The sequence below is a fragment of the Platalea leucorodia genome (genome assembly GCF_965183815.1).
Source record: "Platalea leucorodia genome assembly, chromosome: 3".
NCBI lineage: Eukaryota > Metazoa > Chordata > Aves > Pelecaniformes > Threskiornithidae > Platalea > Platalea leucorodia.
Genome location: NC_138825.1, coordinates 102,082,972 through 102,096,050, shown reverse-complemented (window position 1 = coordinate 102,096,050; position 13,079 = coordinate 102,082,972). Strand labels below are relative to the sequence as shown.

The 13,079-nt window shown below is 39.4% G+C and overlaps 1 protein-coding gene across 2 annotated transcripts in view; it reads left to right on the top strand.

Moving 5' to 3' along the window:
* AGPAT5 (1-acylglycerol-3-phosphate O-acyltransferase 5) overlaps positions 1-13,079 on the top strand; it is a 60,716-nt gene that overhangs the window by 23,466 nt on the left and 24,171 nt on the right. For both annotated transcript variants that reach the window (XM_082306866.1, XM_082306867.1), the window contains one exon: positions 8,115-8,205. In XM_082306866.1, coding sequence (XP_082162992.1) covers positions 8,115-8,205 — 91 coding nt within the window. The remainder of the gene's footprint in view (positions 1-8,114; positions 8,206-13,079) is intronic.

Below are 13,079 nucleotides of genomic sequence, written 5' to 3'. Positions count from 1 at the left end.
GTTGTTTGATCTCCTGAGAGTCAAGAACCATTCTTACCAAATCTTAATTAGTCATCCCAATGATCAATCATTTTTAATGGCAGTGACATCTTAGAACTGAGTAACTTTGTCTGCTACGCCTGGAGGAGGAAAAAAACCCCAAAAGACGCGAACTCTTGATAATTTTCTATTTGAAGAATGATTGTTAGTGCCAAGTGACTTTTCTCATGACTCCCTGTATGGTTTGTGGCTCAGTGGTTAGAATCACTGTGCTTCGCTTCCATTATTTGCTGTGCATTAAAATGTTTTCTGCCTTTTTGGCTAGACTTAAGAAAACCAACTCAGCAAGCCTTGATATAGACCAGTTACGCTTTCATTTTATTTAAAATGATGTGATTAGGACTTGCCACTCCAAATACTAAGTGGCAAACCTTTTATAAGCTGAGGCTTGGGTAAAAGGAATGCATAGGTTGTTTTGACCTTCATAATAGTCATCTTTCTTTATTTATTTTTTGGAGTTAGTGTGTTTATGTTTGTGCATGTGTCTCTGTTGAAAAAGTAAACTGGCCTTACACTCACTGAGAGGCTTAAATGAGTAAAGCATCCCTGTTTAAGACAGTGCTGAAACTCATTTTGTCTTAAACTAAGATTTAGCATGAACAGGGTTTTTTTTACTTTTAACTAAGATAAGAACGTGGATCTACTTCCAGTTTTTAGCATATAAGTTACAAAGGCCAGAAATAGATTACGACAGCTAAACTTTTCCTGTCCAATGTCTAATCTAATGATGTCCACATGGAGAAGACAGCCATATTCAATAGTGGTAACTTGTGCCCACATTACCAGGCAGGGTCCTGGGATATGAAAAGGCTGCATTGCACTATTTTCTGTATGTCAGTGGCAAAGATCCTACTTTCTGTAAAACTTGTGGTGTAGTGGAATAAGCAAAGACAAATTGCAGGATGTATGAAATATACTTGTAGTCATCCCCCTAAGCAATTGATCCTCGTGCAGAGTGCTGGTTAACTTTGCTTTAATTAGTCTAGATGAAATATCCCAGGAAGGTGTTTTCCTGCATAGGCCCATGGATTTCTTGCTAGCCAAAGAGGCAGCTTCTGGTTGATTCTGGCTTTCTGGCTTCCCTCTGCACCCCCTAAAATGCAGGGGTTTGTTGTAACAATAAGGTTTTGATTGTGATAAGAGTTTTGATTTGAACTCTGCATTAAATTAGTCTGCTTTAAAAAAAACGTTGATTTTTTCTTAATACAATCTTAGGAAGATGTGCCTGGAAACTCATCTAATTCTGCATCTCTTTGGAAACCTGCAAATGATGTTCATTGTTGCTCCAGTGCTATAAATTGACAGGACAAGTTAATGTGTGATTTCAGCCCAATTGGAATGTAAGGAGATGTTTAAGTGTAAAGCTTTTTTTTAAAGCTACATCTGCCATGGGTTCTGCTTTCCATCGTGGATGTCTACATGTGATTAATAAATGAAATAAATGCAGAAGGCTTTTTTCTGGAATCATCTTTCTTCTCACTTCTCAGTTGTGTGCGGATTGAAAACCTATAGGTAACCTACCTAAGCTAATGCCAAATTAATTTGGGACCGCTTGGGTACACTTGTTTTTCGGTGTAATTTGGCTATCTGGAAGTTTGGTAGTGTTGGAAATGGGCACAGAACCTGGATGTGCTTACCAGGCAGTTGTTGCCATTTTCATCGTGTTATCTAGGGTAGCAGTATAGAAGAGAAGTAAGTGTAACTGCTGCAGAAATGCATTCTGGTTTAAATCTCTTTCAGTCAAACCATACAGGGAGTGACACTTAAGTTTTACAAAACCAAAGCTGTCAAAAGCCTATTTACTGAGACAAATGTTTGCATCTGCTGGGGTAAAAGACACAGACCATTGAGTTGTCATTTGATGGAAGACTAAATTTTGTATAATCCACTTTATCTGAGAATTTAAATGTAGATGCTGTAAATGCCCTTTAACCCACAATTACTGTTGGGAGAAGAACATGATAACCTGTGTCCTTACTGCATTATTCATGAAGAAACTTTGCAGTTTTGCAGCTTAGCGTGACATTCACAAGCAACCATATTGCTTTTAAAATGAACACATTTTAATCAGTAAAGCAAGTATGCCCTGAACTCATCAGCTTCATGTGAAAATAATTAATTTACTACTCTGGAATTTTTATTGAAATATATGCACCAGATGCTACAGCTCAGGGTGGGCTTTTCCTCAGTTCAGGGAGCAGCTGTTGTTGCTTGGTCATTCTGCACGAATGTGGTGGAGTTGGTTCTTTAATGTAGTGTTAGAGAAAAGCTTGCCTTTCAGCTGCTAAGGAAAGAATGATATGCCAATAGAGAGGAGATGGACGGGAATCTGTGTTAAGGGTCACTTTGTTATTTACAGTTTCTCCACATACGGTTTAAACAAAAGAATCCAAATGATTAATGTTCAGTCTGTCTGGAGCCATCCCTGTTCCCATTAAGAAACTGAAGACGTGTAGGAAGGCAGAACCAGTCTTCTGTTCTCGTTAGCGTAGCAAGGCCTTTAGTTGTTTTACTGCCTCGTGTCATGTGGTTCTTTTTTAATGAAAAGTAAATTGGAGGTGGAATGCGTACTGGAAAAATAAGGCTGCCTCTTGGCCTCTACACTCACAGTAGAACTGGATTAGTGGTCTGGTATGCTTGATTATGTGTAGGGACAGTGGACCGCATCATGCTCCTTGCTCGCCTTGTTTTATGACTTCTACCCACCTGCCTGCCTTGAACAGCCCCTTTGTCTGTCCTGCCGTTGGCAGTTGGTCCACCCTTCTTCCCAGATCTAGCACAGCAATGTTAGACAAGCACAAAACTGATGCTAGACTGAAATGCGGTTGCGCCTGTGTTTTCTTAGTGGAGATCTTGAACTAATACATTTTCTTATTTCTCTCTGGAAATTATTTTGCTTCTCAAACCATCATTGAACTATACACTCAAATGGTTCATTATTGGGCCTTTTGTTGGCAAAACTCAGTTGATTTTGTTTAAAATTACATAAAATCTGGCTGATTGTTAACAAATTGCAATCTTACGTCTTGTTGTGAGAGCAGAGACTGTCACACGGTTTGAAGGACACTTTTGTGTGAATGTTGTTTTAATGTAAGCCATAACAAGATAAACACATTTCTCAATGTAACAACGTATCTGGCCGGACACTTGATATACCCAATCTGCTTGTTTTATAAAGTAAGTTAACTCTTCTGAACAGCAAACTATTCTGTTTGATAACTGAAAATGTAACTTGTATTTATTTTTATCATGCATCGAGGGTAGGAAATCTGCATTCTGAGATGTGGGATTTAACCCAGTACAGCCAATATTTAGCTGGTTACTATGTGTTTTGTTTTTGTCATTCATTCAGTCACAGAATAAATCTTTGTAATGTGAAGTAGTGCCAATCAAACAGTAAAAACCTGGCGGGGACAGGTACATTAATACAACTGCTGTAAGGCTTAATGTAATTATTTAGTCCTATAGTCCTAATTTGCAAATCCCTGACAACTTCTTTGTAAATCCTGCATGTCCTTGCCTGCTTTCCTCACATCACCTTTTGTATTTCGTTCCAGTTATACCAGATATGCTTTCTCATACCATATCCTTTTCAGTCATTGATCTGAGTGTTAATGTTTCTCATCCAGTTCACCAGAAGCGTGTCTTCTAGGCAGCGGTCTAAATGGATTCAGATATGCATCTGTCCAGTTGTCAGGTTGCAATAATAAAATTAAAACTAAGCAAATGCATTTTTTAATATAATTCTGAACTTTGTAAATAAAAATATTTAATTGTTTTCCCCTTGTCACCCACCTGGGAACAGCATAGTAAATGCAAGATATCTTTAGTCAGTAGTTACCACTTCTTGACGCCCTGTGTTCTTCTAAAGTGGCAGCTAGTCTTTCCAGGACACCCTCCAAAGCCCTGTCCTCAGCCAGATTTTCTCTTTCTCGCCTTCTCCTTCTCTTGTATACTTATGGTATCTGGGCTGACTTTGTTCGGTACCCCAGGGACTCGTGTGTTGCTTCATGCCTCTTTCCCTTGCTCCACTCATACCAGCTCCTTTTGTGGCACTCTGATCTATCTCAAGGACTTTCTCAGCTGCCCTACTCCCCCCTCTGGAAGCACAGCCCCTCTCGGTGCCATTGCTGTTTCTTTTTGCCTGGGAGACCTTGACAACACTGGAGAAATTAATGGAGTTGCTGTTCGGGTGAAAGCAGTTACCATCATCCATTCATTTCATTCGTGGATTGTGGCAAGTTCACTGACATTACGCTGGGGACTCAGCAGGTAACCCCTGCCTCTTTTCTGGTTTTCTGGTTCCAACAAGAATCAGTAGGGTTCTACTAAATGAATCCTGCACTTGGGTCACAACAACCCCAGGCAAGGCTACAGGCTGGGGGAGGAGTGGCTGGAGAGCTGCCTGGCGGAAAAGGACCTGGGGGTGTTGGTTGACAGCCGCCTGAACATGAGCCAGCAGTGTGCTCAGGTGGCCAAGAGGGCCAGTGGCATCCTGGCTTGTATCAGGAATGGTGTGGCCAGCAGGACCAGGGAGGTGATAGTGCCCCTGTACTTGGCACTGGTGAGGCCGCACCTCGAGTACTGTGTTCAGTTTTGGGCCCCTCATTACAAGAAGGACATCGAGGTGCTGGAGCGTGTCCAGAGGAGGGTAACGAAGCTGGTGAAGGGTCTAGAGCACAAGTCTTATGAGGAGCGGCTGAGGGAGCTGGGGTTGTTTAGTCTGGAGGAGAGGAAGCTCAGGGGAGAGCTTATTGCTCTCTACAGCTACCTGAAAGGAGGTTGTAGCGAGGTGGGTGTTGGTCTCTTCTCCCTAGTAACAAGCGAGAGGATGAGAGGAAATGGCCTCAAGCTGCGCCAGGGGAGGTTTAGGTTAGATATTAGGAAAAACTGCTGCGCCAGGGGAGGTTTAGGTTAGATATTAGGAAAAACTTCTTCACCGAAAGGGTAGTCAGGCACTGGAACAGGCTGCCCAGGGAAGTGGTTGAGTCTCCATCCCTAGAGGTGTTTAAAGAACGGATAGATGTGGTGCTCGAGGACATGGTGTAGATGGACTTGGCAGTGCTAGGTTAATGGTTGGACTCAGTGATCTTCAGGTTCTTTTCCAACCTTAACGATTCTATGATTCTATGATTCTATGAATCCTGATCCACTTGAAGCTTTCAAATTGATGAGAGAGAGCAAGTGTATTGACACCAACCCATTACACAGAAACAGGCATGAAAGTACCATGTAACTGAACATAGGGACCTACTCTGCTTGGGTTAAAATTGGTATATCAATGAATCAGGGACTATGGTAATGCAAAATCTTCTATGCCATCTTGAACACAAGCACTGTATTTTGCAGTCACTGCCATAAAGTGCGTAACTTTTATGTAGCTAATTGCCTAAATGAAAAATTCTGTATAAAAAATTGCCTTAGCTGCAGCTACTGTTTCTAGGCAATTAAAATGCTCCTACAACTCAACAGTTCTTAATCCAAGTTCAGGGGAGCTTATTTAGTTATTAAAATCTTAGAGATTTGTAGCTCTTATAATCTTTAGAAATAGTGCTTAAGGATTTAGCTTCTGCTGCCCATGGTGGGAGAAGAGAAAAGCCAGTCATACAAGTAGATTTGGTAGGCTGAATTGCACTGGCAGAATATCTTTGTTTTGTGCAGGACTGTACGTGAGTATAAGTAGGACATCTGTTTACATTCATGAATTTTACTCAGGTAAAGTAGTCCTAATGAGCTACGTATTAGATTTATATATGCTGAATTTAAAGCAAAGGTCACTTCTCTGTCTTGTTGGTATGCTTTCAATTCAGAGATATTCAGATTCTGGTCAACAAACCTGTTTGGCTGCTTGTGTTTTAGAGGTTTACAACAATAATTATAATTTCAACGCCTGCTTTGTATCACACATATAGGACTGGAGTAAGTAGATACAATTCTCTGTTGTGTAATCGGCTTTCGGTGGCTGATTATCTGCTTTGAAGACCGGTAATGTTGTTGCATGATTTTAAGTGCTGACCTCTGTACCAAGAAGGATATTCCTATCCTGTGTGCTTCACTTTCTTTGCTCTGTCAGTTATTACCTGGTCCAGCTACTGTATTACCCTTTGGAGCTGAGCATTCAGTCTTTAATGGTGGGGGGAGTAACCTCATCTTGAAGTACCATTTTAAGGATCCAAATTATGTCATTTGAATATAAGCACATTTACGAAAAAAAAATTGCATCTGGATTTGAATATTACATCCTTTCCAGCTAATTCTGAAAAGTTTTACTTAGTCATTTAAATATATCAAGTGTACTTCATAGATGAAATGTTTACATGACTGGGGGAAATGTGGACTGCAGCTGGGTCTAAGGATTCCTGTACTCATCCCTGTGCTTATGCTACTGTCGTGTTATAAAGAAGTAAGCACCTTGCCTCTTAAACCCATTTTCTTTTGTTCTTTCCCCACCAAATCTGTATACATCTTGGGTTTCTGCCAGTCCTTGAACATTCTTGGACCTGCCTCTGCAATCCGCCAGTTCTCCTCCTCCCCAAACACGCCATGACAAGTACAGCCTTTCCTCTAGCTCTCTCTACTCCACTCTACTGACACTGGTTTTGCCATTCTTAATTTTTTTTTTCTTTTTCCCCTGCCAGATTCTAGGCTATTGTACTCAGTTCTCTTTCTTGACCTCCTGCTGGCTTCACTGGTTGGCACAGTTCCTAGATTTCTTCCCTCCTCTGCATTTTCATGCATCTTTCAAGCTTCCTCACTGTGGAGTGATTCTGGAGAGTTCTCTTGCTGGGTCCTGTCTTTCTGCATTCAGCCTTTTCTCTAGCTGTTCTGCAATCATGAAGTGTAAATACCAGGACACTCTAATGCTTTGTGGGCCAGAAGCACAAAGTTATATTCCTGTGTGTCTCTTTCTGGGGTTTTATTTAACTTCGCATCTTTTCATGATGTGCACTCCCACTTGTCAGTGTCTTTCCGTACTCACTGATAATCCTCCTTGGACTGTTTCGTAAATCCACTCTCTTTCTTTCAAATATTTCTTGAGACTTATTTCTGCAAAGATAACAAATGAAGTAGGTAGTCTAGGCACAGTAGGCAGGATTTTACTGTGAATATGTCATATTCAGCTCCATGCTAGTTATTGTTTGTGGCCGTGGCCTTTTCTTTTGCAGATGAGCCCCCAATATGAAATTTTCACTGCTTAAGTGATGTTTTGCATCAACTTTGTATGTAGGAGATTATGCAAGACACACACAAAAAAAGAGAGAGAGAGAGAGATGGAGACCTCTGTTCTGTTTCAAAAGCAAATGGAAAATTCATCAAATTTGACTGCTTCTATTTGGGTACATAATTTTACACTCAGATATGCAGATACTTAGGCAACCTTTACCTGTGTAGTGATTTGAGAACCCATAGACAGTTGTTGCTGAATAGGCAAGCAAACTAATTTACTTGGGAAATCTAACCTTGCAGACATGCATGCTTAAAGAAATGTGACTTTAAAGTTCAAATCATGCTAAACTATGAGTTTAAGTTCATAATATATTTAATGTCTAATACAGTGAGATGCATAAAGGCACATAAGTTAGCTGATCTATCATCATTTCAATTAATAGTATTTCTGATTATGAATGGAATTAAATGTATATTTCAATATAAGGAAAAACTAGATGCAAGATCAGTATTAAAGAAAAAAACCATAATTTAGGTCATCTGTGACATATTTGACTGTCTTTTCAAAATCTCCTCTTATCCCACTTAATAAAACCAATAGTCTTGTTGATATCAGCTGCTCCCGACTTGCTCACTTCTGTTGACGTGTGCTGTCTCCCTTCCTAAATCACCTTGGCAACTTTCTGTGGTGTACATTTAAAGAAAATTATTTTGAACCTCAAACAGTAAGTTTCTTAGAGCTAAGAAATTTTAGCTCAAGTATTCTGATTTTCTTCGGATCCTTACAGTAATGGATGGTGTGAACTAAATACAATATGGACCTATCAAGTGATGATAATTTCTGTAAAAGGAATTGGCTTACATTCATTATAAGAACTTGTCTGTTTTGTTTCTTTTTAATCCCACAGATGTATTTAGTGATTTTTCCAGAGGGGACTCGTTACAATCCAGAAATACCAAAAGTCATTGCAGATAGTCAATCATTTGCTGAAAAGGAAGGTAAGGAAAAAAAGTTTTGAAATAATGCTTTTGTTGCGGTGTTAACATATGTTATATAAAATCGTTGTATAATATGAAGATGGTCTCACCTTAACTGGACTATTAAGCCTGCCTGATTGATACTTAAGGGTTAGAATAGCATAAGCCAGTGTTTCTCTTACCACAGAGTAAGATGAGAGTAGCTTATATACAGACACTTTACGCATTTCACATTGTGCAAGAGTATTAATTCTCAAGAAAGCTCTCTCTAGTTTCTGTCTATATTGGTGTATTTACAGACACTTCTTGCTCCTTCAGGGACATAAGAATTACCGACACTGGATCAGGGCACTGTTCTATCTAAGTTGACATTATAACTCTGATTCTTTGTATTGAGTAACAACTGTAATATGTTGCATAGAGATTGTTGTGCCTTAAAAGAAAAAGTCTTCCATCATTTCATTTTTAATTACTGTTAGTACTGCCATGGCTTTTTGGTTTTGTTCGTCTCTCACCTTTCAGTCTCACCCTTCTTTGGTTGAACTTTAGTCACTTTGATTGTTGGCGTCGTCTCTCTAATCACAGATGGAATTACTTCATCTTTGGAAAGGTTTGCAAAAAATCCAAGAGTCCCAAGCTTTTTCATTTTTTCTCACATCATATGCACAATACACGTAAACTTTTAAGTACAACAGTTGAGTGAACATGTTTCCTGGTTTTGTTTTTTCCTGTTGACCAAAAGTGAAATAATTCACTCTGAAGGTAAACAAAGAATAACAAATAGGTCTGGTAAATTCATTTCGGTGACACACTGAAATGAATTCACAAGTCTGTGAATCAGCCTGTTGATATCATCAAGCTATTAAGTATTGTTAGCTCTTGTCCAAAAGGATATATGCTTTTCTTCTCCTCCTTGGGAAGAATGGAATTTGTTTGCGTGTATGAGCAGGAGAGCTTAAGTCATAACGTATTTATTCATCGCTTCAGTTTCCTGTCGGAAATGAAAGTCAAATGTTTCATTTAGGTTGGCAGTTCTTTGAGAGTTCAGAGAGGGTGTTTGATAGGGATATTTTTCCTCTCTCCTCCTTTTTCAGGGAAAAGAAAGGGCTCTCGTCATTATTATTATTTTAATAAACCTCTTAATTTTATCTCTACAGTCTGCAAAACAGTAAAACACTACTTTTGTGCCTTCAGAGCACCTGCTCGTTTCTTGTAGTGCTTTTCTCTCTGGTATTGGTCTGCTTTTATTTTGTAAGGGTTAATCCTTTTAAAAACTCTCAAGATGAGTATTTATTAAACAAGAAGCATCTCCAATTCTAGTGCAGAATCCTCTTGATCTGCTTTTCCCCACTGGTAAATTCTTTTGTTGTTGGTCTCTCCTCAACTTTTTATATGGAGAGAACGGGAAGCAGTCTGCATGGGACCCTGCTCCCCTGCATGTCATGCAAAGATTGATACTCACTTGAACTAGAGCATCCCTCGTACAAGCATGCTGAGAAGCAGGGATGGCTGACACTGAAAGCTGGGTGCCAAACTACTCTGGCAGCTGAGAGCTGCGAGGCCCATACCAGTACAAGGCACATACCAGTATGTCGGGGACCTGCGAGGATGGGGAATTCCACATGGCCACCAGCAGGAGATGACAACGGCTCCCCGGGGTCCCCCCACGCCGCTGTGCAGTGATGCTGGCCCCGTCTTGCAGCTTCCACCCGGCAGCCCCAGTGCCACCACGGTCCTGGCTGCTGGCTGCGTGCTGGGGCTGCAGCACGGGAGCCGTGGCCAAACACCTCGCCAGCTGGTCGCATGTAGATTGAGTGCCCTCCGCGCTCCTTGTAAGCATGCGAGGGCTGTTACGTGACACCGCTGAGCTGAACTAAAAACGCACAATTGCAGCCTTCTTTAAAAGAGCCCAGAGGCTTCTTGTTTCTTACAGTTTTAGGAAAGGTAGTAATGCCCAGTAGTTCTGCCAGTCAGAGGAATGAGGACTTATTGTAACTTACAGTTTAAAATTTGCATTTCGTTCCTTGTGGGGATATAAAGAAGTCTGATAATTTCGTCTTGTTGTCTTAGTATATTTGTTACAGAGCACAGTACTTCAGTGTTGGCTTTACAGATACGTAGGGGATTTTTTTTGTTTTTTTTATACCTTGAAATGTAAGCTTTATAATGATTTTTTTCCTACATTTTTGCACAATTTTACGTTGCGATAATACTGCAAGTGTAATATTGTAAAAAGTGGTTTAATTAAGAAGAATTAAACTTCACACTGAAGTTAGGACCAGAGATACTATACCCAAAGATAACAAAACTGTTCCTAGAGCAAAAGCATAACTCATGTTTATCATGCTGTCTGAAATACTGTTTTTGACGTAAGTGTGTGTCTATGTTGTAGTAGTTTTGCACAGAGCAAGTATGAAAAGGTTTTGTGGGGTTTGTGCTTACTTTTATTCTCCATGGGCTGGATTCTTTTCTAGAGAAGGTTCATTGGTTTAAGCAGAATATATGAATTTAATTACCTGGTCTTCGTGTGACTAGCTGATGATCTGCATTTCATATCTTGATGTTCTTTTTAAGGAAGCACCAGTTTTGGACACAGTTGCTGCCTCTTTACAATTGGTCATAGGACCAGTTCAACAAGAAGAAATGTTTAAAAAAAAAAAAAAAAAAGGCTTAGGTTGACTTCCAAAGGAATATTTTGACATTGCTGCTTTCAACTATTATGTCTTTATTTATATATGAATATATAAATAAGTCTTATCTGTTTATGAATAGGATGGAAGGATATCAAACAGCAAAAGAGTTTAAAGGTGATTGAGGTCGCTCTTGAAAGGCAGCTTTTTAAAATACTGATAATACATCATGTTACAGTTTGTTCTGCTATAGGACTTGGGTTCTGCACAAAATTTTGACTCCTAGCAAGAGCAGACGGTTTTCCTCTTTCTGAAACACAGGCAAATCAAATGCACAAGGTAGATCTAATAGATCTGTGTGGATCTGGGTATGCGTAAGTTGAGACTGAAGGCTATAAAGCACAGAGGAACTTCTAGGGAAGGAGTAGGACCATGTACTTTCTTACTATTTTTAGAAAGAAATAAAGGATATTATACAGCAAAAAATTAAATCCATGGACTGATCTTCCAAATTTGTCATTAACTACCTTGCAAGTTCAAGTTGAAGGTACTGCCAGGGTTTTTTTTTTATTAAAGCCAAAGAATGCCAAAAACATCTAGAGGTAAAATTAATAAAATTAGGGCATTAATATTCATGGTTTTCATGTTGGAGACTGACATATGCATATCAGCCTTCAGCACTGATGGATTTGACACAGCAAAACTCTACTCTGATTAATTTGAACTCTATTGTAAGTTCTGTCCACAGCTGTATTCAGTGAGATACAGAAAGTTGCTTACTTCCAGGAATACTGGTTTTATGGAGATGAACTGAGAATGTTGTCATCTAAGGGTAATGGTGGTACCCTCAGAAACTGAAGATTACTCATTCTACACGTTTTACTAGTGGCAGAAAATTCCAATCAGATCAGATTCTTAGCCAGGATAGAACAGGAAGCATTTTAAACTCAAAATAAACTTGTTTGATTGCATTGGGGAAGGAAATATGTGCTTCCCGAAGTTTAAAAACAAAAGCAAAAATTACTTCTCTAAAACTAAGTTGTTTGGTTACTTGTGGTAGGATTAATGCAGGAGTTATTCATAGAACAAGTTAAATTCCGTGGAGTTGAGCAAATTAATCCGTTATTTATCTTTGTTGGCCAAAACAGCAATATTTGCTGGGGTTTCACAACCCCAGCAAATCATGTAAGCAATGTCACCAGAATATCAGATGAAGACATGTCAGGTTTTCTCATTTCCATTGGAGGCAAATGAAACCCCCCACTTCCAAGCCGATGGGGCCATGTGCCATGTAGCTGGATTTGAACCTGATACACCTAGTTGTCCTCTTCTGACGGAAAGGAGGTGGCTGCGTGAGATGATTCCAGCAATTGCTACCAGGACAGGCTCTCTCTTTCTCCAGGTTTTAGTGTGGTTGGTGAGGCGTGTTTCTAGTGGGACATCTTGTAAGATTCTCATAATCAAATATTTCTTCCTCTACTCTCTTGAAGATCTAAAAATGCGATAGCATGTCTTTTGCCCCTTGTCTCCTGAGCTTTTGCCTTCCAACTTCCAGTATTTAAGTATATAGTCAGTAATCGTAGCTTAGAGTTCGCTTTAGTTTTCCATTGCACAGGAGTAGTCAGCTAACGTGATTCCCGTCTTCAAGATCTGATGCATTCATTCCATTGGCTTACACACTGGTGACCCCTTTTAGGCTCCAATCTCAAGTTTAGGCATCTTAAAAGTGCAGCAGTTCTTCCACGTTAGTCAGTGGGCTTGAGTTGGTGAGTCCAAGGAATTATAATATGTAGGTGGCACTCATATTTTCATATGGATTTAACTCTAATCTTGTAATAATGATAGAAGGGGTAATTTTTATTTTATGTATTTATTTCAAACTGTAAATCTTTTAAGGCTGGGTCTTTTTAATGGTACCGTACTATAGAACAAAATTTCCATAAAACCCACAAAATACATGATTATTAATTTTTGTACCAACTTCTGGTATAAAATTTGTTCCATTTATATCTTCCCAAAATATATGTGTATAGATTTCTGATCATCTCCTAATAGTTAGACCTCTGTAATGTTCCAGACAACCACAAATTTCTCAGGTTTAGTAGAGTATGAATTTTATCCAAATGTTAAGAAATGGCATTTTAAAAATTTCAAAATAAATAGGAATAATCCAAAGCCCTTCTACTCCTAACTGTGAAAAGTTACTAACTCTGAAAAGTCAAAGAGAAAGGGGTAAGAAGCTTGTTCAATTTAATTTGGCTTGCT